Source organism: Dermacentor silvarum, chromosome 7 (genome assembly GCF_013339745.2).
Source record: "Dermacentor silvarum isolate Dsil-2018 chromosome 7, BIME_Dsil_1.4, whole genome shotgun sequence".
Classification (NCBI taxonomy): domain Eukaryota; kingdom Metazoa; phylum Arthropoda; class Arachnida; order Ixodida; family Ixodidae; genus Dermacentor; species Dermacentor silvarum.
Genome location: NC_051160.1, coordinates 9,361,172 through 9,385,805, shown reverse-complemented (window position 1 = coordinate 9,385,805; position 24,634 = coordinate 9,361,172). Strand labels below are relative to the sequence as shown.

General features: G+C 45.7%; 1 protein-coding gene across 1 annotated transcript in view; it reads left to right on the top strand.

Annotated features, from left to right (window-relative positions):
* Positions 1-16,682: 16,682 nt before the first annotated feature.
* LOC119457524 (exportin-5) overlaps positions 16,683-24,634 on the top strand; it is a 48,510-nt gene continuing 40,558 nt past the window's right edge. Inside the window, exons 1-7 of the mRNA XM_037719120.2 lie at positions 16,683-16,911; positions 18,495-18,616; positions 19,447-19,519; positions 20,173-20,310; positions 22,245-22,427; positions 23,453-23,488; positions 24,143-24,328. Coding sequence (XP_037575048.1) covers positions 16,813-16,911; positions 18,495-18,616; positions 19,447-19,519; positions 20,173-20,310; positions 22,245-22,427; positions 23,453-23,488; positions 24,143-24,328 — 837 coding nt within the window. The 5' untranslated portion in view covers positions 16,683-16,812. The remainder of the gene's footprint in view (positions 16,912-18,494; positions 18,617-19,446; positions 19,520-20,172; positions 20,311-22,244; positions 22,428-23,452; positions 23,489-24,142; positions 24,329-24,634) is intronic.

Here is a 24,634-nt window from a genome sequence, read left to right as displayed (position 1 = left end):
TGGAGTTTAGCAGCACCCGTATAGGTCGGCCAAATATAGCCGATATGCACTCAGCAATATATTTTTATTGCGATAGCAATTATATGGACACTTCAACCGGATTTCTGCCGTCGGCGTCGCCGTCGCCGTCAGGTTCCCTATAGATAAAATCTTCGCCGCGCGCCGTATGACCGAGCGGAAGCGTGCGGGGAGCGAACGCACTCCCCGTTCGCACGGAGAGCGAACGCACTCAATCTCCCACGCGCAAGCAAGGAAGCGGGAAGCCAGCGCCGGAGGGAGATGGGGGGGGGGGGGGGGGGGGAGGGCGCACTTCTACTCTGCCAGCAACCGCGCTCGTCGCTCGCTCGCACCGTCGCTTATCTCCACACGGCTCTGACCTTTATGCGCCGTGCATTCGCCGCTCAGTTTCCGTTGAAGCGATAGACCGCACGTACTACCTTCGCCCGCTGCTTGCTGCCAGCGTTTTGACAGTCGTTGTCTGCAGTCATTCAGTGTGATCTATTCATGTTTGTTTGTGCGCGCTCACACCACAGTTAGTAATAGTCGGGCCACATTTTCCAACGCACGCTACACATGCAATGCTGCCCGGATCGGCAGTGCAGTGCTACAGGTGTGTCCTTTCGCATGCGCTGCCCACGGGAAGCGCTTCTCATGAACACCACCGTTTCACAGGCGCCTTCTCGTGGTCATCGAGTCTCTCTTCATGTCGGTCTACTTACGCCGCAGCACACCTGCTTACTTAATCAGCTCATGTTTACTACAATTCATATTGCTACCAAAGCCACTCACTTTACTTCGTATGGCATTGCTGTGTTGCTATCGCATTCATTGCTTCGCCCTTAGGGCGAAACTGTGACATTTTTTTTTTAACACGAAAGTGTTTTATGCCGGGGTCCACCAAGACTTCACTGACGTATTTCCGTCACGGAAATACGTCATAGAACATAATACAAAGAAAGAAACCAGAAGAAAAAGTTCCACAACCATGCAAAATTTGGAAATCGAACCCACGACCTCTCGGTCCGCGACGATAGATCGCCGAGCGTTTAACCCATTGCGCCACAAACGCATTTGCAGAGAGCTACACAGACGCGCCTTATATATCTAACACTCCTCCGTGTACCCGCGCTCTTGCTCGGGGCGGTGCCGCCGCCTACGAGCAGAAAAGAGAAGTACTGCATTATGACACTAACGCGCACCGACAGTGAACGCTTCGGTGGTCTCATCACTACGACGCCTCGATGCCAGCATTCGAAGGGACGCTGGCATCAAGAAGCACTACCAACGCCACCTAGGTGGCGTTCACGGAGCGTGGCCTCCGCAATCAGCTCTGAAAATGTTTCTGAAGTTGATCGCGGAGGCTGCAATTACGACGCGCTGTACGCGCTGATTTGACTCGGTGACGATTCAGTTACGTGCTTTGTCTTGCGCGTTGTATTAGTGTGTCAGTTACGTGCTTCGTCTTTCGCGTTGTGCTAGCGTGTGCAGCGTAGTGCAGCTTCCATATGCACGACGGTTGCTCATGGTCATCGACGTTGGTAGTCGTGATGGAGGAGACGTGCCACCAGGCGTCAGCGTGGGTGCATCAACGCCTAAGGGCGCTTTAGCCACAAACACCAATAGACATTATATATCAATGTGCAATAAACATTACACTACTTCTGTGAAGACACGTTTCACTTTCGTGTTCTATACCGATTCCTATATAAGAGGGATCAACCACATTTTTTGTTCTGTCCTGTGTGCTTGTCGCTATCGGATGTCTTTTTTCGCGCTAGTTAATGATGTCGCAAGTCTGTAATAAGCACCAACTATAGCCCAACCGTCTTCTCTAATTATACATATATATACACTCACTCAAACTGATGTGCGTTCACACTGGGCAGGAGCTCACTCACGTTCCTACTATTGCTTCACCAACAATCCGGCCGGTGACAGTCACGCCTTGTTTAGAGTCGCTTCCATTCTATACTTACCGGCACCAACTCACGCTCATATACTCGTTAACAGCCACTCGCCGAGAGTCACTTACGTTCACTCCCTCAAACTCACCGGCACTCCCTCTCATAGATACTCCAGTGCAATTGCATTTTTCGTCACATCACGACTGGGAAACGAGCGTGCACTGTGAAGTAATTTACATCCTTAAATGTGATTAAAGGTGTAAATCGGTCTATAACTTTCTTTACACCTCAAAAGGTGTAAGAGTTTTAGTTATAGACAGGTTTACTCCTTTATTTGCTTTTAAGGATGTAAGTTATTTTACATTGCATGGAGCGAGTATGAGTCTGTTTGCTGATCAGTGAGTGTGGCAATCTATGCCCAGAGTATAAAGCTTGTATTGGCTTTACGTTTAGGTTAAACCAGTTGTGTGGCCGGATATCCGCATAAAGCTTGGCATAGTAGAAAGCAAAATTCAAGGATGTTGTTGTTTTTTTTTTTACAAATTTGTGAAATGTAAGCGTTTCGAAGGCAGGATAAGAAAGGCAGGTTATCGAGGGCCTCCTGAAAAGGTCACCATGTAGCAAGGAAGCGGGAAGCCAGCGCCGGAGGGAGATGGGGGGGGGGGGGGGGGGGGGAGGGCGCACTTCTACTCTGCCAGCAACCGCGCTCGTCGCTCGCTCGCACCGTCGCTTATCTCCACACGGCTCTGACCTTTATGCGCCGTGCATTCGCCGCTCAGTTTCCGTTGAAGCGATAGACCGCACGTACTACCTTCGCCCGCTGCTTGCTGCCAGCGTTTTGACAGTCGTTGTCTGCAGTCATTCAGTGTGATCTATTCATGTTTGTTTGTGCGCGCTCACACCACAGTTAGTAATAGTCGGGCCACATTTTCCAACGCACGCTACACATGCAATGCTGCCCGGATCGGCAGTGCAGTGCTACAGGTGTGTCCTTTCGCATGCGCTGCCCACGGAAGCGCTTCTCATGAACACCACCGTTTCACAGGCGCCTTCTCGTGGTCATCGAGTCTCTCTTCATGTCGGTCTACTTACGCCGCAGCACACCTGCTTACTTAATCAGCTCATGTTTACTACAATTCATATTGCTACCAAAGCCGCTCACCTTACTTCGTATGACATTGCTGTGTTGCTATCGCATTCATTGCTTCGCCCTTAGGGCGAAACTGTGACATTTTTTTTTAACACGAAAGTGTTTTATGCCGGGGTCCACCAAGACTTCACTGACGTATTTCCGTCACGGAAATACGTCATAGAACATAATACAAAGAAAGAAACCAGAAGAAAAAGTTCCACAACCATGCAAAATTTGGAAATCGAACCCACGACCTCTCGGTCCGCGACGATAGATCGCCGAGCGTTTAACCCATTGCGCCACAAACGCATTTGCAGAGAGCTACACAGACGCGCCTTATATATCTAACACTCCTCCGTGTACCCGCGCTCTTGCTCGGGGCGGTGCCGCCGCCTACGAGCAGAAAAGAGAAGTACTGCATTATGACACTAACGCGCACCGACAGTGAACGCTTCGGTGGTCTCATCACTACGACGCCTCGATGCCAGCATTCGAAGGGACGCTGGCATCAAGAAGCACTACCAACGCCACCTAGGTGGCGTTCACGGAGCGTGGCCTCCGCAATCAGCTCTGAAAATGTTTCTGAAGTTGATCGCGGAGGCTGCAATTACGACGCGCTGTACGCGCTGATTTGACTCGGTGACGATTCAGTTACGTGCTTTGTCTTGCGCGTTGTATTAGTGTGTCAGTTACGTGCTTCGTCTTTCGCGTTGTGCTAGCGTGTGCAGCGTAGTGCAGCTTCCATATGCACGACGGTTGCTCATGGTCATCGACGTTGGTAGTCGTGATGGAGGAGACGTGCCACCAGGCGTCAGCGTGGGTGCATCAACGCCTAAGGGCGCTTTAGCCACAAAACACCAATAGACATTATATATCAATGTGCAATAAACATTACACTACTTCTGTGAAGACACGTTTCACTTTCGTGTTCTATACCGATTCCTATATAAGAGGGATCAACCACATTTTTTGTTCTGTCCTGTGTGCTTGTCGCTATCGGATGTCTTTTTTCGCGCTAGTTAATGATGTCGCAAGTCTGTAATAAGCACCAACTATAGCCCAACCGTCTTCTCTAATTATACATATATATACACTCACTCAAACTGATGTGCGTTCACACTGGGCAGGAGCTCACTCACGTTCCTACTATTGCTTCACCAACAATCCGGCCGGTGACAGTCACGCCTTGTTTAGAGTCGCTTCCATTCTATACTTACCGGCACCAACTCACGCTCATATACTCGTTAACAGCCACTCGCCGAGTGTCACTTACGTTCACTCCCTCAAACTCACCGGCACTCCCTCTCATAGATACTCCAGTGCAATTGCATTTTTCGTCACATCACGACTGGGAAACGAGCGTGCACTGTGAAGTAATTTACATCCTTAAATGTGATTAAAGGTGTAAATCGGTCTATAACTTTCTTTACACCTCAAAAGGTGTAAGAGTTTTAGTTATAGACAGGTTTACTCCTTTATTTGCTTTTAAGGATGTAAGTTATTTTACATTGCATGGAGCGAGTATGAGTCTGTTTGCTGGTCAGTGAGTGTGGCAATCTATGCCCAGAGTATAAAGCTTGTATTGGCTTTACGTTTAGGTTAAACCAGTTGTGTGGCCGGATATCCGCATAAAGCTTGGCATAGTAGAAAGCAAAATTCAAGGATGTTGTTGTTTTTTTTTTTTTACAAATTTGTGAAATGTAAGCGTTTCGAAGGCAGGATAAGAAAGGCAGGTTATCGAGGGCCTCCTGAAAAGGTCACCATGTAGACCCGCTTGAACAAGAGCGAGAGAAAATAGAAATATAAGAGGAAGGCATACCACAACACAGAGTATATCTACTACAGACAAGAGTCGATTCCCATGGTTAACGAGAATTCTAGTGCAGCTTTGTAAGCCTCGTATCGAGTCGATGATCTACCATTCGGAAATAAATCATTGAGCGCCGTTCGAGAAAGGTGACTCGCCGTGGTTGCTTAGTGGCTATGGTGTTGGGCTGCTAAGCACGAGGTCGCGGGATAAAATCCCGGCGACGGCGGCCGCACTTCGATGGAGCGAATTGCGAAAACACCCGTGTACTTAGATTTAGGTGCACGTTAAAGAACCCCAGGTGGTCCAAATTATTCCGGAGATCGTGGTTCTGGCAAGTAAAACCCCATAATTTTCGAGAAAGAAGAAATGGTTTGGACTCTGTGTATGTGTGGAATCTATATGTTTACCAGTGAGAAAAAGAAAAAAAGCACTGAAATGTGTTTTCTTCTTTTTTTTTTCTTGGGGGGGGGGGGGGGGGGGGTGTTTTCAAGTGCTTCAAGCATCCCTACAAACTTTGTAAAGTCTATCACCACCACAATAAACGCACCGTTCCTCATAAAACAAATCTCAGACGTCCTCATGCGGAGCCTGAGCGCCCGTAATTCGAAAGCATTATATGCGTCCTATGTATATTTGATGGTTACATTCATAGGAAGGGGGGGGGGGGGGATCTTCCATCAACTTCTTTCCCCTCCCATGATCATCCATGTAAACTTGTTAGAGCCTTATGATCGACTGATGCTGCCTACCCTATCCTTACGACCTTGATCCCATGCGGTGTTTTTTTAGACCATACAGCATTTTTTAAAACCACCTGCGGCACGTACCTTAATTCACGTCATTGAGCTCAAAGATTACTCAAAGATCGAGGCGGACATTACTGGCATGAAAAAAAAAGAAATGCATAATCGACTAATAAAACATCACTAATTAGTTATTTTTAATTATTTACTTTACAGCACATATATTGCAGTTTAAGAATTTCAGCCGGTAAGTTCGAAAGGCCTATCCGCTTGGAATGAATTTTCAGGGTGACACCAGTATCGAGATATTCATTCCCAAAGTGTGCGACGAAATACCTGGGACTTACAGTCACTTTCATGCTTCATTGCATAAAAGGTTATTTACTAAAAAAGTAAGTGAAACAATAGTGCATCTTACCGTAAATTTCACGACGCTTTGAAGACTTGCGTTCCCTGGCATTCGTTCCAAGTGGCTATGTTTTGCTACCTCACCGGCTACAATTCGCGAATTGCAATATGTACCGTAATGTAATTAATTAAAAAGTAATTAGGGAATTTTCGGTAAGTAGAGGAATATATGTCTCAATTTCTGTATGGTCGAAAAAAAAAGCCCCCGGTGTACTGACGCTGCCTTCCTACTAATCATGATCTAATGATCTACTCATTCTGCCTACTTATGATGCATCATCCAGATATGTCTCTGAATCGCAGTAGTTATCACGCATGCCTGTTAGCGTAGCCTAGCAATAATAAGGACACCACAACGACTGCAGTTCGATGCGCAAAGCGCGTAATATTTATTTTGTAATTCTTGGCATCTCAGTCATATTACAAGCTTTCCAAGGACGCGTGCATCATGCACTACATCGTATCTGGATCGGCGCATCCATGCCTTTAATCACACTACCTTCGTAATCAGCTAATCGGGAATTTCGTCTCGACATCACGAACGAAGGCCAGTGACCGTCCTGTACAATACTATCGCTTTAAAAAGAAAGCCTCATCGACAATATTACAACAGTGCTGACGACATTTATCGCGTGCTGCTGTTTCAAGTTCACGACACCGTTTCAGAAGGTTGTCGTTGCCCTCAGCAAAGACCTAGACTTTAGTGCCAGCAGCATGGACAAAAACGGGCCATTGTGGCCCATCCAGGAGGGCAAGAAAATTTCACTAAGGCACTGAAGTGTTCGGCTGATACGCTGACGTTATAAGTGAGCGTTCTTTTTTTTTTTTTTTTTTTTTTTTTTACGCTACAAGAATTGCACATTGAAGTACGTCACAGATGGAGCGTAGCCGGCGGGAGATTTGCACACGGAAAAATCTATTATGGGTCTTACGCCAGACAAGTGGCAGACCTTGACACTGCTTACCTTAGGTTCCACTCTGTAATGCATTTGGCGCTGATCGTACAGTAAAAAAAAATAATCGAGTGAATAAATAAAACGTGCTGGAGTCTTCGGCTCGGCTTCGCAAGGACGAATTTGGAAACTCTCCGACCATTCGACGTTGGCTGCGCTCGAAGCGGCTGTCCTCGTGGTTAGCGTTGCTGGTGAAGGACCTGCCCTGGTCAGGCGATGGTAGGCTTCCTTCTCCAACAACTCGTACGTTGTTTGTAGAGTTATTGAGTTTTCTCCGTAACCTCGTGTTACATTCAGGTAGATGCATGTCATAAAATGTCTGTCTGTCTGTCTGTCTGTCTGTCTGTCTGTCTTGGTCTGTCTGTCTGTCTGTCTGTCCTGTCTGTCTGTCTGTCTGTCTGTCTGTCGTCTGTCTGTCCTGTCTGTCTGTCTGTCTGTCTGTCTGTCTGTTCTGTCTGTCTGTCTGTCTGTCTGTCTCGTCTGTCTGTCTGTCTGTCTGTCTGTCTGTCTGTCTGTCTGTCTGTCTGTCTGTCTGTCTGTCTGTCTGTCTGTCTGCTGTCTGTCTGTCTGTCTGTCTGTCTGTCTGTCGGTCTGTCTGTCTGTCTGTCTGTCTGTCTGTCTGTCTGTCTGTCTGTCTGTCTGTCCTGTCCGTCCGTCCGTCCGTCCGTCCGTCCGTCCGTCCGTCCGTCCGTCCGTCCGTCCGTCCGTCCGTCCGTCCGTCCGTCCGTCCGTCCGTCCGTCCGTCCGTCCGTCCGTCCGTCCGTCCCGGTCCGTCCGTCCGTCCGTCCGTCCGTCCGTCCGTCCGTCCGTCCGTCCGTCCGTCCGTCCGTCCGTCCGTCCGTCCGTCCTGTCCATCCAACCACCTCCACCCGGAATCAGAGTGCTTAGTTTCATTATAATCACCTAAAATCGAACCCACTGCGCCTCTACGACAGCGTCGGTCTCGATTCGAAGTCCCTGCTTCTCCAGGATGACACCGACGCATCGCTCGCCCTACGTGACGTCGTCTCGGGATCGCCCTTGTTTACAAGACGGTCAGCGCCGACCAACGACTTCGCCAGACGGCAGTTATCGCAGCTTCGAGCGACCCACGTCTGCCGACACCGCCGGCCTTTTCCTGGCACCGCTCCAGCCGCATGTATGACGCACGCGTGGCTCGCAGTTTATCTAGTGCCGACGGAGTCGGTCGACCCTTGATCGCCGTGTCCTGTGTACAGCGCGCTTATTGACGCAAGTGGCCGAACAAGAACAGGACTGCGTCCTCCTCGGTGCGTCTTCGAGATTTCTGGCAACTGGCAGTGTTCACATATGCACCAGTGTCCCTGCCACTCGAAGACGTAAACATCAACAGGAGTGACACGCTGCTCATCGTCAGTGACCGAGAGGGAAAAGGTCATCTCCGCCGAGGGGGGCTGTTTCCACTCTTCCTTCCGAACGACGAGGGAACCAAACTTCGCTTTTTTCCGCGAAAGCCACCTTGAATGCGCACGTGCGGTTAGGGAAAAAAAAATGCGACCAGGGGTTTGACCGAACACTTTGGGTTACTCCACGCCAACTGTCCCAACCCGCGCGCTCGATCCCAATTTTTTCTTACTAAACCTGCGTTGGGCCGTGCAATGCCTGGGGCACTTGCGATGTAATATTTTCGTTATTCGAGTGTTTTTCTTTGCAGAAAATATCACGAAAAGTTTGCTGGGGATAGAACCTCCAAAGCAAACCACATTGACATGCTGCACAGCAGCGTCTTTTAGACCTTCATTCTGGCGCAGTGAAACGAGCAATCGCATTTCACTACCGCGTGAATCAGTTCGATTTGTACTTCCCGCCATAAATCAGCGGTGAAGCCCTACTTCCAAAATTTTGCGATGCAGGTTCTGAACCAAAAATTTTTTTTCTTCTTTAAAACAAAGATCAGCCTTTTTTAACAGCGAAGTTGTTTAAGCCAGCCATAATTTGTGGTGCGTAGCAAGAAACTCCCAAGAAAGAAAATAAACTTCCTTGCTGAGGCGGGATTCGAACCCGCGTGCCGCCGGTCCCAAAGCGAGCGTCGTAACCACTAAATGCACGCCTATATAATCGCACGCCTGCAGAGCGTGCATTTATGCGAACCATATGATTACGTTAGAGCCACCGTTACTAGAGGTAATCTAGTAACGTTGGTTCGAGCGTCGTCTTCGTCCACAGCTGGCGCGATCGTACGCTCGTGCTCTGCGAGGTTCATGAAGAGGTCTTGCGCGCTATGAGAGCGAGAGAGAGAGACGCATTCACGGAGCGGGTCTCTTGGAACGCGGTGACGGCACTGGAACGCGGTGTCGGTGTGGCAAGCTGCGTTATGCAACGCGCAGTGACGGCCGTAAGTCCGAGACGCGCGAAAAGAAATTATCATCATCATGAGTAATAAGATTAAAAGTTCGCGCGCACTTCCGGAAAATGCTGGGCTACGATCGCCGAGCTTCGCTGTTTCAAGCGTTGCGCGGCCGAGTGCAAGGTTAAGCTTTTTTTTTTTAAGTTCATGTAGAAATACTAGTTGATCGACCTCTCTGTGAGGGTGGCCATTTTCAGGATTTTTCCAAGGAACATTACAGTTTTCATTCTACGCTCAAACATAGGCAAATATTCTGTGTACTCCAAGTTCAGTATGGTTTTTCGGGGACGATGCGTAACATTGAGGAACAAATCACATTTTTTTTTCACATGCTATGCTTTCTGCACTTTTGTATGAAAGTATATTTGGGCTTTCATAGCAAGTTATTTTTTTCTACGTACCTTGTATAAAACGTGATATATTGCTATCATTTTAAAAGCAAATTACAGATTGGAAAACATGAAATGAACCATGTCTACCAACTATTGCCCCAAAGAGAATCGGGACAATTAGGAAAATACTAGATTTCTTACACTTTTTCCATGGCAGTCTGCTTGGAACAATGAATTAAATAACAAACTACATCTGGTAAAGCCCGTGTTAGACGAATGAAAATTTTGCACACACCAGGAACGTTTCAAAGAAGTGATTGACACACCTCAAACATAACTTTATGCTAACAAAGCAAGACGAGCTCCAATGCGAAACATGTGGAGATGAACTAAAAGTAAATCAGGTGTTATTTTCATGCAGAAAACTTGAAACACTGAGAAAAAAATATTTTACTCCATTTTACAATGAACACATTTCTTTTCACCCAGCTTTGTTTTTAGGCGAGCATGCGCTTCTTGATATGTCATCTCATATGTTTTAAATGCGAATCATTTCTTGGCGAAAATTTGCCGCTTTCAGAGCATCTATCTATATAGCCGCCTACGTCTTGGTGCTCTCATGGTCGTTTCGTTAACTTGGTATGTACCAAAATCGGCATAGTATGACAATAGTCTATGACGAACATAAATGATAGGTCATGAAATGAATATCATGACATGTGGGTCACGTAGGACATGAAACAGCTGCCTACGACTTGGTGCTCTCATGGATGTTTCGTTAACTTGGTAGCTACCAAAATTGACATAGTATGACAACAGTCCATGACGAACATGAATGACATAAATGATAGGTCATGACATGCGTGTCATGTAGGTCATGAAACAGCCGCCTAAAATGACAATGACCCAGCGAAAAAACATTAACACTGAAAGGGGTTCGGACGTGGCTACTAAGGGAAGGAAACACTAAAGGATGATGGTAGAAGTCATAGTCATAAGCATGAATCTGCAAAAATGAGAATGACTCAGCATTGTTGAGCGCCCGGCTTGGGACATCGCGTGGAATGAGTCACCTGCATTAAAATTGCCCTAAAGATACGAAACTAAAGCGGTTTACACAATTGCGCGTTCTTTCAAAACACCAGTTACGTTAATTTCGCGATAATAGGTTGACTATCACAATTTCGATAAACGTTTGTTTGTTTGTTTGATGGTTTGTTTGTTTGTTTGTTTGTTTGTTTGTTTGTTTGTTTGTTTGTTTGTTTGTTTGTTTGTTTGTTTGTTTGTTTGTTTGTTTGTTTGTTTGTTTGTTTGTTTGTTTGTTTGTTTGTTTGTTTGTTTGTTTGTTTGTTTGTTTGTTTGTTTGTTTGTTTGTTTGTTTGTTTGTTTGTTTGTTTGTTTGTTTGTTTGTTTGTTTGTTTGTTTGTTTGTTTGTTTGTTTGTTTGTTTGTTTGTTTGTTTGTTTGTTTGTTTGTTTGTTTGTTTGTTTGTTAAGCTCCTAAGTTCAGTATTCAGCACTGTGGAAGCTGCAGGATTCCTTAGTCAAATAGGAAGACCGAATACCACTGGCAATGCGTTCATGCGCGCCGCGTCGTCTGCTCACTGCCGCAGCTGCAATACGTGCGCTAAAGTAAACAACTAAAGAACCTTGCACTCGGCCGCGCAACGCTTGAAACAGCGAATCTGGGCGATCATAGCCCAGCATTTTCCGGAAGTGCGCGCGAACTTTCCATCTTATTACTCATGGCGCTGATCATTTCTTTTCGCGCGTCTCGGACTTACGGCCGTCACTGCACGTTGCTTATAGTACAGCTTGCAACACCGACACCGCGTTCCAGGAGACCCGCTCTGTGAATACGTCTCTCTCTCGCTCTCATAGCGCGCAAAACCTCTTCACCTCGCAGAGCACGAGCGTACGAACGCGCCAGCTGTGGACGAAGACGACGATGCTCGAACGCAATCATATGGTTCGCATAAATGCATGTACTGCAAGCGGGGCTGTATAGCTATAGTGGTTACGACGCTCGCTTTGGGACTGGGGGTACGCGGGCTCGAATCCCGCCTTGGGAAGAAAGTTTCTTTCTTGGTAGTTTCTCGCTACGCACCACAAATTACGGCTGGCTTAAACAGCTTGTGATTTTAACGCGATTTTAAAAAGTACTTGTGATTTCAACGCGATAGCGTTAAGGGCCCCGTGTCGCAGAAAATCCGGCGTCGGTGTCGGCATTGGCGCCCGCGGCCGAGAAAGTCCTCCCTAACCACGCAGGCCCTCCAAATATATTTAGGTCACGGTGTAAGAATTCCTTACACCTCGATCCCGCCGCACCGGGTTGAAGTTGGTAGCGCCATCTCCCGGGCTGTTTGCGAAGCAGAGCATAGTCGCGGAGCGGGTAGCCGCGGCGTCCGCTCACCTAAAGTATTTCTTATACCGTGATTTAGGTATGCCACACCATTCTATAATTAATGTTGCTCATACCTTGTCTTGCATTCTTGGCAAAGCTATTATTCGGTATTTTGCGAATTACAATCCACAAACAAATACCATGAAACAAAACACCCACAGCGCATGCCTTTTATGTTAAATCTTCTCAGACTGAAATAGTAAAAGTACGAAACAAAAACTGAAACCTGAAAATTATGCAGTTTTTTTCGCGCGGCTGTGCAATATCTTCGGGATCGTCCCACGCAAGAGGCCGCGTTTCTACCAGAAAGCTCGCCTTCGTGCATAGCGTGAGCCGCCAGTGTTTCCCGGTAACCATTACGGTTGCTTAAGCTGCAGTTGTCGGAAAGCGTGAGAAGCAGTCAGGGATCTTTGAATGCTATCGCGTTCCACTCTTAAAAACGAAGCCTAAGCGTCCTCCCAAATTTTTAAATAGCTCCCTGGACATTGTGACTGTGCAAGTAATGTCCGCCTTTTCAGGCAATCCACCTGAATAGGCCGAATTGCGATGCATATGTTCGAAATTTAAAAAAAATAAACGCACTGTATATAATATGCCCCCTTTCTAACACATTTGGTGAAGTTCGCGCTTGTTTGCATGTCCACTTGTTTAGTTCGTGTCCTATAGCTCGCGTTCGTGTAACATGGTTTCGTCGTTTAAGTTCTTGTTTTTGTTCTTGTTCCCCAATGAAATGGCGCAACCCACTCTGGGAGATCGGGTTCTCTCTCTTATACTGCACGCGATGTGTTGCGTTTTCTTCTTCACTTGCAATCAAACGCGCTTTAGTGCTTATTTCGCAAACGCATTCTGTTGTGTTGCTTTTTTTCTTCTTCTTCTTCTTTTTTTTCATTTGCGTTGGAGTCTTATTTTGTATTTTGCAATTTATTTTGTTGCGTTGCATTTTCCTGTTCACTTGCTTTGTAACCCTGTTCCTTACGAGCTTGCTTGAGCTTTCATTGTAATGACTAAACCCCCCTTACCCAATGTCCTTTGGGCCTATAAAGTATTTTAAATAAATAAACAAATAAATGAATAGTCTATTGCACCATGATTGGAGCGTCCCTTGGGTGTCACCAACAAGACCAAATCTCTGCGCTCGGAAAAGCTTCGTTGCAGACATCCATGGCACGCTGGTCGCTGTTAAAGGAAAGCGGGAAATATGGAAAACGGGTAATTTTCAATAATATTTATTCGTTAACAAAGATCATGAGACTATAATGAACCTCGCCATCTTTTCTAAATGGATACGACTTCACTACCACTCAGATTCAATTGCGCAAATGAAACGTTCGTCCTAAAATGAGTCGTCAAGAGCTAATTAGCGAACATATCTTAATGAGGTAGCCAAACAGTGCGGCTTGTGAAAGTAATTTCCGTCTCATTAAATACAGCTGGAGCGGGGGATTTGTGCTTTCTGCCACGGCCCGGGCAACCTTTCCCCTTTCAACCATTTTCTGAACAAAGGAAACACCAAATGAAGTGTTATACGTGTCGAAGTAATCAATAAGTGTTCACTCACCAGAGCGCCGTGTGTCGTGTTTTTGTGGTGAATAGTTTAGTCACTTGATTCCTTCGGGGAAAAATGCATATATATATATATATATATCCCTCCCCGCTTTCCTCCCTTGCGCGCGCGTGATTGAGCCGTCATCGTCGGCTCACCCTCGCGACAATGCTATCGCCCTTGGACTTTATACGGAACATCACGGCGAGGGCGACGGCAGAATTCGCCTGGAGTGTCCATATAATTGATATCGCAATAAAACGTAGTAGGGATCAGTAGTCTGCTACTAATCTGGCTAAAATGCCTAAAAACACGGTTTCCGAACTACAGTTTTCACCAAGTAGCAAGCTTGGCAATGTTTTTAGACCCTCGATCTGAAGTAGTTGTGTGTAAGCTCGGATGCTTCAATGGAAAACTGGGTTAAATCCCTGGCTTTAGAAGCAGCAAGACCAAGCAACCCAGATATGTCCTCAACAACAAAAGCGTCTGAAGAGGCTCCTTCCACGTCAGCACCGTGGAAAGAGTTTGATAAATTCATCAACCAGCGGTAATTTTCACTGCTACAAGTACACGTTGAAAGATACGAGTTTGACGAAATTTCGGGCCAAGAAGAAGATCCGTGTGAGTGGTGGTGTAGGTACGGGGCCCAGTGTATGCTCGGCCTGTGAAGAGGTACCTGATGATACCGGCACTATAGTGTCCAGTGAGTGACTCTTTTCGGTATCTAAAGGATTGTGACATACAGTATTGCAGCTCCCCGAAGATGTCGGGGATCAGCAATAACCAGCAGTAGTTACCAAGAAAGGGTATTGTCTGACATTTGCCTGGCGATATTAAAAAAAGGTCAAAGAAAAGATAATCTAATGCAGTAGATTTCCGTCAAAATTAATTTAAAAGGATCAAGAGAATCTGCTCGTCTTATCAGAAGTGCACCTTACCAAAATTCATCAAAGAAAAGCAGTTCACCGTTTTAAGTGCACCCAAGCACTACATCCAAAAGGCCTGTGTAAAAAACAGATATTGTTTTCTCATGATTCAAACCATTTGTTTGTGCACTTATCTGTGGGATACGCTATAATATTTGATTGATAGCACTTCGTAAATCTGTATGCCATCTCAAAACCGACTTTCACTTGCTCAGAAGTTCCTCAGTGCCACCGTGTTCAAATAATTTGACAAAGCATTTGGGACATAATCAACTGCACCATCAGTGAGCATCACTTGTCACTGCAGCGCCTGGCAGTGTCCTAACCGTCACCATCATTATATTAGCCTGTAAGGCTACCTTGAGATTCTCCACAATAAAGGTTTCTACAATGTCAAACCTGCATGTGTTCACGTCATCGCTGACACTGGTAAAGTTACTGCTCCTGGAAACACCATCTGCTTGTGCAGGAGTAGCAGCTAGCTCGCATCCAGGTCTCTCGCTGAACCAAGTAGCAAGCACTGGTAACGGCTGCAGAAGTTTGGAAAGTCTGGCTAAAAGGTCAACCGTAACGAAGTTTTACTTTGGCTACATTGGCTATAAATCAGTAGCATATATAGAATCTTTGCAAAGCTGCTGGACTGGTAATTGTGTAAATTTCCTATTAGCAGCCTCTAAACGCGTGCATCACCTAAGCAGACGACGTGTGGACCTGGCGGTTAGCGTCTATGACGTAAGTCCCAGTATGTCGCCTCACCTGAGCTACAGTGCCTAGAATATAGTAAGTATATATTCTAGGCACTATACCTGAGCGCCTCCGAATTCTTGTCTTGCTTTAGCGCAACTCAGTTTGAGTAGAAGGAAAAAGCGCTCATCCTGTCACCTGTCTGTCCTTTTTCCTTCTTACTCAAACTGAGTTGCGCTAAAGCAAGTCAAGAATATGATGCACCAACTCGCTCAATCAGCAATACTTGTGAGCCTCCGAGTTCTTATAGCGCGACTAAAAGCCAAGAAGGAATACAAATTTTTGCGACAGGACACTCCCGAAGAGGCGAAGACCCTAAACCCAGGGATTCTATAGCCACCCTACCCACTCTGGTAATTGGGGCGCTTAATTCAGTATCGGATCGACCTTTGGATGTCACCGGATCCTGTGGCACCGCAAATAGCCAGGAAGTATTACTGAAATATTTCTAAATGTTTAAATATACGTTTTGCGGCAGTACGTCCTGCGAATCGTATTTTGGCAGCGATTTTGAACGAAACCTGCAGATACTCACTATCTGTGGTGTTGAACTAAATTGCTAAAAAAAAAAAAAAGAACAGTTATTGTAGGAAGGTTTGCGCAGACAAGGTAGTGCGTCAGCTCACACTTAAAAAAAAAAGAAAAAGAAAAAAAAAACGTTTTTACGCGACAGTGACTGCTCGCTCGCATGGTAATCTAGTTATTGCAACTTCTGCCTTTGTTTTGTTTTGTTTTTGTTTTTGTCTTTTACTTTGCGTTTCTTGTTTTCAAATACGAATTTTTCTTTAGCATACCCACTGCCGCCCGATTCTTGGCCTGTCCCCCTTGTGGGTGCGAGCACTGCCTCCTAGTGCGAGCAATGACAGAGGTTCATCATCATCATCATCAAAAGCGATGCAATGATGTCATGGGCTCATTCATTCTCAAAAAGAATTTTTTTGTTTAGCTACCTACTGCCGCCTGATTCTTGGCCTATCCCCCTCAGTGGGTGCGAGCCATGATAAAGGATCATCATCACCATCATCATCATCATCATCATCATGGGCTCATGGCAGTACACTGTACCATAGAGTTTCTATGCTCCACATGCAGGTTTGACATTGTAGAAACATTTATTGTGGAGAATCTCAAGGTAGCCTTACAGGCTAATATAATTATGGTGACGGTTAGGACACTGCCAGGCGCTGCAGTGACAAGTGATGCTCACTGATGGTGCAGTTGATTATGTCCCAAATGCTTTGTCAAATTATTTCAACACGGTGGTACTAAGGAACTTTTGAGCAAGTGAAACGTCGGTTTTGAGATGGCATACAGATTTACGAAGTGCTAGCAATCAAAGATTACAGCGTAACTATGCATGAGCTTAGAAACTCTATGCTCATGGCGATGTTCGCACCGCATGCAAGCAACACTGTTAATGGCGTCTCTTTTGAGTTGCACAAAGTAAAGAAAAACGCTGCAAAGTTCAGAGAGTTTAGCGTTTTCCTTCGCCGTAGCGATGTTTTGAACCGGCATAACACAACATCGGCTAACATTCAACTCTCAGCAGCATGGCCGACGTTGACGAAGCCTGCAAAAGCGTCATCGCTTGGGTGGAAGCGGCCGTGTCTCCTACGACATCACCCGAACGGAGAGCGGAGGCTTACAACGTTAGTTTCGCTGGCTTCTTCTCGCACCGTCGTCAAATTAAAAGTGTGTGCAAGAAAAGAACCGTGCAGTTCTTTTCTCGCAAACGTGGGGAAGGACTTCGGTGTGGTATAATAGCGCCTACCGGACCGATACGCGCGGCTAGTAATAACGGTCGCTGCAATAGATTCGAGAACGCCGGGCGACCGCTGAACGAGTTGCTAGCGGTGAATCGCAGCGGCGTTTTCTTACGAACTACTTACAAGCAGCAGCGCGAATTGTTAATTGCTAAATATTAGGCCATGGAAATTCATGCAATCGGTCCTGTCCAGCTACCCTCCTGGGGCTTCGAGTGTTTTGTTCTGCAAAAAGACGAATCTATTTACAACCGTGACTGCTTTCCCGCCTTCACTGTCAAACAAACTGTCGGATCACTGGCCACTCGGCCTATGACGTAGCGAATATAGCTACAATTAAAAGGATTCGACGCTTACCGCGACTTTGCAGCCGTACGGCTAAAGGAAAAGCATGGGGTTAACAAGGGCCATCGCAGTTGAATAGTTCTCCCTGGTTCTGCAAATGAAACTTGAAGCCGGCGTTCTACTAACTCAGCGGGCTAGGACACTGGCAAATAATAGGGAAAGCCGAAGTGCCCATAAACTTCGATAGTGGCATCAGCCAATTGTGCTTAGAGGAGCACCTCAGAACGAAGAGACATCACTGAAAAGTGAAGTAATTATCCTTGTTAGAAGAAACAAGAATAACCTAGTTGGTTCTCCTGCATTTACATATTTCCTTTCTTTTTCTACAAAAGTGCTTAGGGAATAATTTTTTACTGTCATTGCAGAAGGGCGACTGAAAAGTGTTTGTGTGCTCTCCTTACCTCACAATGCTCTTTAGTAGCCAACCGGGCACGTCCTTGGTTAACCTCCCTATCGTTCCCTCTTCGTTTCACTCTCTGCCCTAAACATTATCCCTGTGTTTTCTTGCAAATCCATTTCTTCCTCAGTCTTTCCTTTCGAGTTCTCTTTCCCACATCAGTGTAATACTGTGCTGTGCAGGCTAACATTCCTGCTCTTTGACTTATAATCATAGCAAGAAACGAGCAGAATCTTCAATGAAACATTTGTATAGAAGTACTGTTACCATGGTAGCATTTTGGGTCGCTCGGGTCGATGTAAAGAAAAGTAAGTCTGCCAAAAAGCAGTGTTGAGAGTACTAACTCACGACCTATCGATTCCTTGCAACTTATTGTAGCTTGCCAACCATTCGTCATGTCATTTCGCTCCTCATCGGACCTTCCACTTCGTGCCTTGTCACTTGTCTGGAGTTTGTCTACACTCCGCGTTTTGACAATTTCATTTAAAATATTCTCGCAGTATTCGACATCGCTGCTGGTACACATGTTTTTGACTGTCAAGGCCTTTCAAATTGGTACTCTTAAATCTTGTCAATGAGCAAGAAGAATTGTAGAACTGAGTGGCTCAATTTATTGTATTAACCAAATGAAGCCAACAGACATTCTGAAAAGTTAAAACTTTCCATTCACTTACTTTGGTTTTGAAAGGAAATGGTCATAAATTTGTTTTCTCGCTCTCTCCCGCAGGCGTATGAAGATTTCAAGGAAAAGTCGCCACTGTGTGCGAAGTGTGGTTTTGTGCTTGCGGCTAAGGGTAACCATGCCGTCGTGCGCCACATCGGACTGCAGCTTGTGGAGCATTGTATCAAGTGAGCACTAATATGTTTTGTCTTATTTATTTGCGCTTGCTGTAGTGGGGGCTCATTGGCAGTGACATTCAGCTGTTGAGTACACAATTGCGGGTTCTATTTCTGGCCACGCTGGCTTTATTCTAAATGGAGATGGAAATGTGGAAGTGTATTTAGATTTAGGTGCACATTGAAGAACCTCAGGGGGTCAAGATTAATCCATGATGCATGCCCCTGGGTGCTAGCAGATGTGACGCAGGTCCCAGACCATGGCCTTTGAGTATTCGGCACACCATGGGCATCGCCTAATCTCAGAGGCCATGCTAAGGAGCCTCACGGGTCCTCGACGTTCTGTGTTGTGCGTTACATGCGGCAAGCAGTAGTGGTGGTGTTTTTATCCACATTCAGTATCAAAAACATCTGTTTTTGCTAGCTTTTCATGACGCAACCACTCGTCCTTAAACGTAAAATTTTGCATAGTGTCTGCTTTGTATCAACACTGCCAGAAACTACGCTTTTTTATGCAGTCCAAAATTTTGTTGTACTTGGCCTTTAGCATTCCAAACTTATGCAGTGGGCTGTAAAAGGTGCCATAGCTGGTTCTGTGTATATCAACCACATGGGCTTCTTTAAAGCGGATCCTAAGCACAGCATGTGAGTGCATCTGCATTCAGAATGTGGTTGTGGTGGCCGTGAATAGAACCCACAACCAATTTTCTACTCAACAAAATTGTATATTGGCACACAGAAAACAATGATAGACTTCTAGACGAATAATCTATCGATCTGACCTCGCTTAATATTTTCCTTGAGTGTCCCTTTAAAGTGTAAACCATTGTTATCTTCTGCAGGCTTCGCTGGAACGTGATTACGATTGCTGACAAACAGTTTATCAAGGAGAGCGTTATGAAGATGATGGCAGAGGTATGTTCACTTGCATTCAATTGTTAGAGAGATTTAATATCGTATTGCGCAGCCTTTGTATGCACAATAAAATAGCTGGTCCAAATTGAACATGTGCAGAAAGGAAAAAAGATCTTTGCTGGCTTTGTATACATGCTAACATTTGCATTTGACATAGAGGGCTTTGCATGGTTTTCATTGCTAGTGTCACAACAATATGGCCATGCCCAGGCTGTCCTTTACAATCCACGTTTGGCTTCTCTGCTTGCTCTTTGCTACAACAGTAAGAAATAAATGGTTAAATCAGTTTTCACTTAGTCTATCGCGCTTTGAGGACAAAGTGTCAGTGATATTTTGCAATTGTCATTCAGATCATCTGTCTCTTTTGACCCTGCTAACGAAAGATGCCGCTATTGCTGCAAAAGTGCTTTGATTTATATCTACCAGATGGCGTCACAGTGTTTTGCGTTGGCCATGCATCGAGAATGCAAACACTGCACTTTAGCATAGCCTCCTCAAGGACATGCATGTAGCAGGGCCACAGTCATTTTGCATGTGTTGACGTAGACGTCCGGAAATGTACTGAAACTGTCTGTCCTCTTATATAAAATAGGTAAGTACTAATATGGGCGAGTGCTCTGTTTCCTAAACCTGTCTAATCTACTATCCGACAGGGAACAGACCACCTTCTCGTGGAGCAGTCCCACATCAAGGACGCACTCGCAAAGTTGCTCGTCGAGATGATCAAGCGCGAATGGCCTCAGCAATGGCCGCTGCTCATGGACGAGCTGAACAACCTGGCTGTACTTGGCGTAAGTGCTTAGTCCATTTTGAAGAGATTTAACTTTTGCGTCTAGCATACTGTATGATCACTGAGATGTGGATGTGGCTCAAAATGATCGTTAGCCGGGCTTGTTGATACAGTCGAATCTCGATAATTCTAACTCAAAGGGGCCCCAAAATTTGTTTGAATTTAAAGAAGTTCGAATAAAAGGCAGCTAATTGAATGAAGGACTTACCTGCAGTTCCGCATGTGCACTGAGCTAGCGCATGAGGGGGAAGTTCGAGAAAATTTATTCATATGCATTTACAAATTACAAGACACCTGTCCAAAGGCGATAACCCCGTTGCCGTATGCTGTATGTGCGAGTGAAAGCATGCGAGTGGAGCCAACAGTTGCAGCTCAATCTCGCGCGCGCAAGGGAGGAAAGCGGGGAGGAAGTTTGCCGTCTTTCGTCGTGCGCAAGGCACCTGGGGGAGGCGAGGAAGGGGGGAGGGGGGGACGCTCTGCCCCGGCGACACGGGGACTGACTTCCAGCTAAGGCTTATGGTGCAGTGGCAAAAGATTCAGGCAAATAAAAACATTGCAGAAGTGAGAAAACGTAAACATGCTCACAGAAAATGGTTACTTCAGTGACAAGGGAATTCTGAGTATGCGCAGGAGGGAGGAGGGGGGAGGAATAGTCATGTAGGTATGTGAACTCTTTTTTTCAAGTGGTTGAATGGATGCCATGCTGAGGTGAGAGGAGCTGCGAAGTGGTCGATATTTTTTTACTGAATTACGTTACAATGAGTTCCACAAATATCTTATTAATATAGCAGCTGTTTCATATCATCCATTCAAAGAGCTGTTTCTTTGTGTGTACAGGGCCCCCCCCTCCCCCCCCCCCCGTGTCTTTATTTCAGATCTCTATGTGACGAGCACGGATATAACGAATTAGTGGAACCCATCACAGTAGCTGGCTGGCTATGGCATTGTCCTGCTGAGGTCAAGGCCATTGAGTTGACCCCAGCTGCTGCGGCCTTATTTCGATGTGGGAGGGGGGGCGGAATCGCAAAAGTGCTCATCTACTTAGGTTTAGGTGCACATTAAAAAACCCCAGGTGGTAAACATTAATCTGGGGTCCCCCCCCTCCCATTGCAGCATGCCTGATAACCAGATCGTAGTTATAGTATGTAATACTGTGAAATTTAATTTTAATTTAGGTAATAACGAGTTATCAGCTATAGTGAAGCAAGCCAGAGATTTCTCTCATTTATATCACTGTGTAATGAATATATGCTTATAGCAGACATTGGATATAATGAAGGAAGTCTTGTGCCTGATGCAGCTTCACTATAATGAGGTCCTATTCTATATGGGATCTTTTTTTTTTTTTTTTTTTCGCCAATCTGCCTTTGCACATGCTTTGGTGTCCCACTTGTAGGAAAATGTCAAGTGGCGGTTTTCACCTTGTAAATCCCATCAGAAATTTGCTGATGAGAGGTTACGAGAATGGGATTGAAGAAGGGCACATACAAGTGGTGTTTCATACTTTAAGCGTGTGGTCAAATGGTGTATTGTTTCCTTACGACCTGACCACGGCAAGAAGTTTGATGTGGGGTGGGTAATGCTTACCATGCTCATTTGTTCAGCAGGCTCAGCAAAAAAAACTAAGGCATTCTAAGCTATTTTTGAAAAAACAGCAAGAAACCCCACGCCATCACCAAGGCACGTACTTGTGCTCTGTATAATGCCTAAGCTGAATTTCATGCCAGAATCTTCGAAATGGCTGTCATTTGCTTCCTGTTTGTGTCATCGGCGTGACTCTCAAAAAGAAGTCTTTGACCACAGCCTACCTTGACAGTTCGGTGAAACGTGTACCTCCGGTTCTTGTCTTCCGAAGACCGCATTAACTGTGTCACGGTTATGTAACCCTTATCAACCTTTAGTTGTGAATGTTGCCGTATGACTAATTTTGTGCAGGAGACGCAGAAAGAGTTGGTGCTGCTGACATTTCTGCGGCTGGCCGAGGATGTGGTGGACCTTCAAACGGTGCAGGGACAGCGCAGGCGAGACCTGTACCAGGCACTTGTGGCAAACCTGTCAGCCATCTGCGGCTTCCTTGTCCGCACGCTCGACACTCACTACACTCGTTATCGTGACCTGGTGAGTAGATGAGCACAGCCTTCCATGACAGCATAAAAATGAAATGGCCTTGAAAATAGACAGCGTCGCAGGCAGTTCTAAAAGTAAAGCTTAATTTGCCTCTTTCCCGTGGTTTGGCATTCGTTGTCATCTCCTCATCGGATATATTTGTGGATGTACAGCCAAACCTCAATATGGTGAACACTGATATTACGAATTATCAGATATAACGAACTAAATCTCAAATTTGGTTAGCCGTGCTTTATTTCAATGGGGTATTCTACTGTTACAGTAGATTTTAGTTAATTCTACTTGGGTTAATTAGATTTTTCAATTAATTTGAATCCGACCGGAAGTCTCGGCCAGCGCCCACCGATATCTATGGGACACATATCCTTATTTCGATGCTGAAATTTGCCCTCGCCGGATAATTCAAACTTGGCTGGTCATCACGTATGCGCCCGATCCTAATGATGACAGCAGTGGTGAAACGCACATTTTCAGCATGCCCCAGAAAATTTTTGAAGTGATAACGGTACCTCACAATAATTTATTACAGTATTTAAGCATTTCTGGCGTGCCTTTCTTTTGTTTTTCATGTAAGTTGCAGCCTAAATGTGTTTTCGAGTCTGAATTGAGCCACTGTTATACATGCAGGTGACTCTGGAAACAGGGGGGGAGCAACAGCGCAATGGGGTAGTTTCTTGATTTGTCACATTTGAATTTATGCTGATATTACTTAAACAGTGCAACTTACCAAGAAGTTCGTCTAACAGACTGTTTCTTAGAGGCAACTTGATTGTAGTAGATTACACATGCTTTACACCCCTTGTGCACTGTACGTACAGAACACTGTCGCCCTGATAAAACTATGTTACTCTCTCGCCTGAGCACAAAATAAGAAATTGATGTGTGTGAAATGGCAGGTTTGTGTATGCTTACATCTTTTTTTTTTTTTTCAATTTTTGCTTGTAGACTTACGCTGCATTGTATTCTAAAGGTATTGCTATGTCAACCTTGTTATTCCATTATGTTAAACATTGCAGAGGGACCATCAGAAAGCGGACGAAAACAACCAGGAGGTCAGTACTAATTGCCTATGCTCACGTCCAAGCATGTTCACTTCCTTGTGGTAATGGTGATACGTATAACCACGACCTGCCGTTTTCGTAAAAGTTCCCTTATAAAACAGATTTTTCATTAGTTAACATTTGGGTGCCGTCTGCTCATGATAGTGATTGGTGTTATAGTCAGCGAAAGATATCTTTTAGATGAGTTCTCCATGTCAAACGGGAAGTGGAGAGTTAAAGATGTGCACCACATCATCATCATCTGCAGCCACCTGACCCACCATATCATCCAGGAACTTCCTGATTTTCCTAAGAGAAGTGATACCAAAGCCTTACTTTGATAAGTGTTCAGTCTTCTGAGGCTCGTTATCAGAGATCGTCAGTACCACCACATCACCAAAAATGGTGGCAAGCAGTAATACAGAAGTAGCTTAATCCCGGTGAGTTGGTTCATTGTTGTCACCAAAGCTTTTTCAAGTCCCGAAAACAAGGACACAGACGACGGTAAACACACACGGATGCTTTTAGTAACACCACTACATCAAACGTGACCAGTGCCAGTTATGAAACGTTTGTATTGCGGGGAGCTGGCGCTCCCCAGTGACAAACTTCTATATTTGCATTTATATATCTGATCGTTGCACGTGGTGACATTCACCTGCACAGCTGTCTCTGCACCGGCAGCTGACTGAGACCACGCTGCTAACCATGGCGGGCTTCGTGGAGTGGATCCCTTTGGGCGAGGTGACGGGATCGGGCGGCCTGTTGCCCCGCATCTTCTGCTTCCTGCTCTCGGACAGGAACCTGCGCATTCAGGCTGCTGAGTGCCTCCTGCAAGTACTTGCCCGCAAGGTCAGAAGCAGTGTTGTGACCAACAGTAGGTTCGACTCGTTGCTTTTGTGGAGACAAGGCGAGGATGACGAAGCATCTTGTCTTCCACAGAAAACTGAATTTTCGTAGGAAAGGCTGGACCAACGCCAGGCCCGACAGTGTGAAGTGCCACATTCCAGATTCCCCTGATCTCGGCACCGGGCCCGGATGTGCTCGAGGGCACTCTCATTTTCAAATTGGGAGCGGGGCCATGATCTGGCAGAATTCATGTCACGTGGCTCCTCAATTGCTCTGGAAGCAGCTGAATGTTTTACTTAGGCAGGCTTT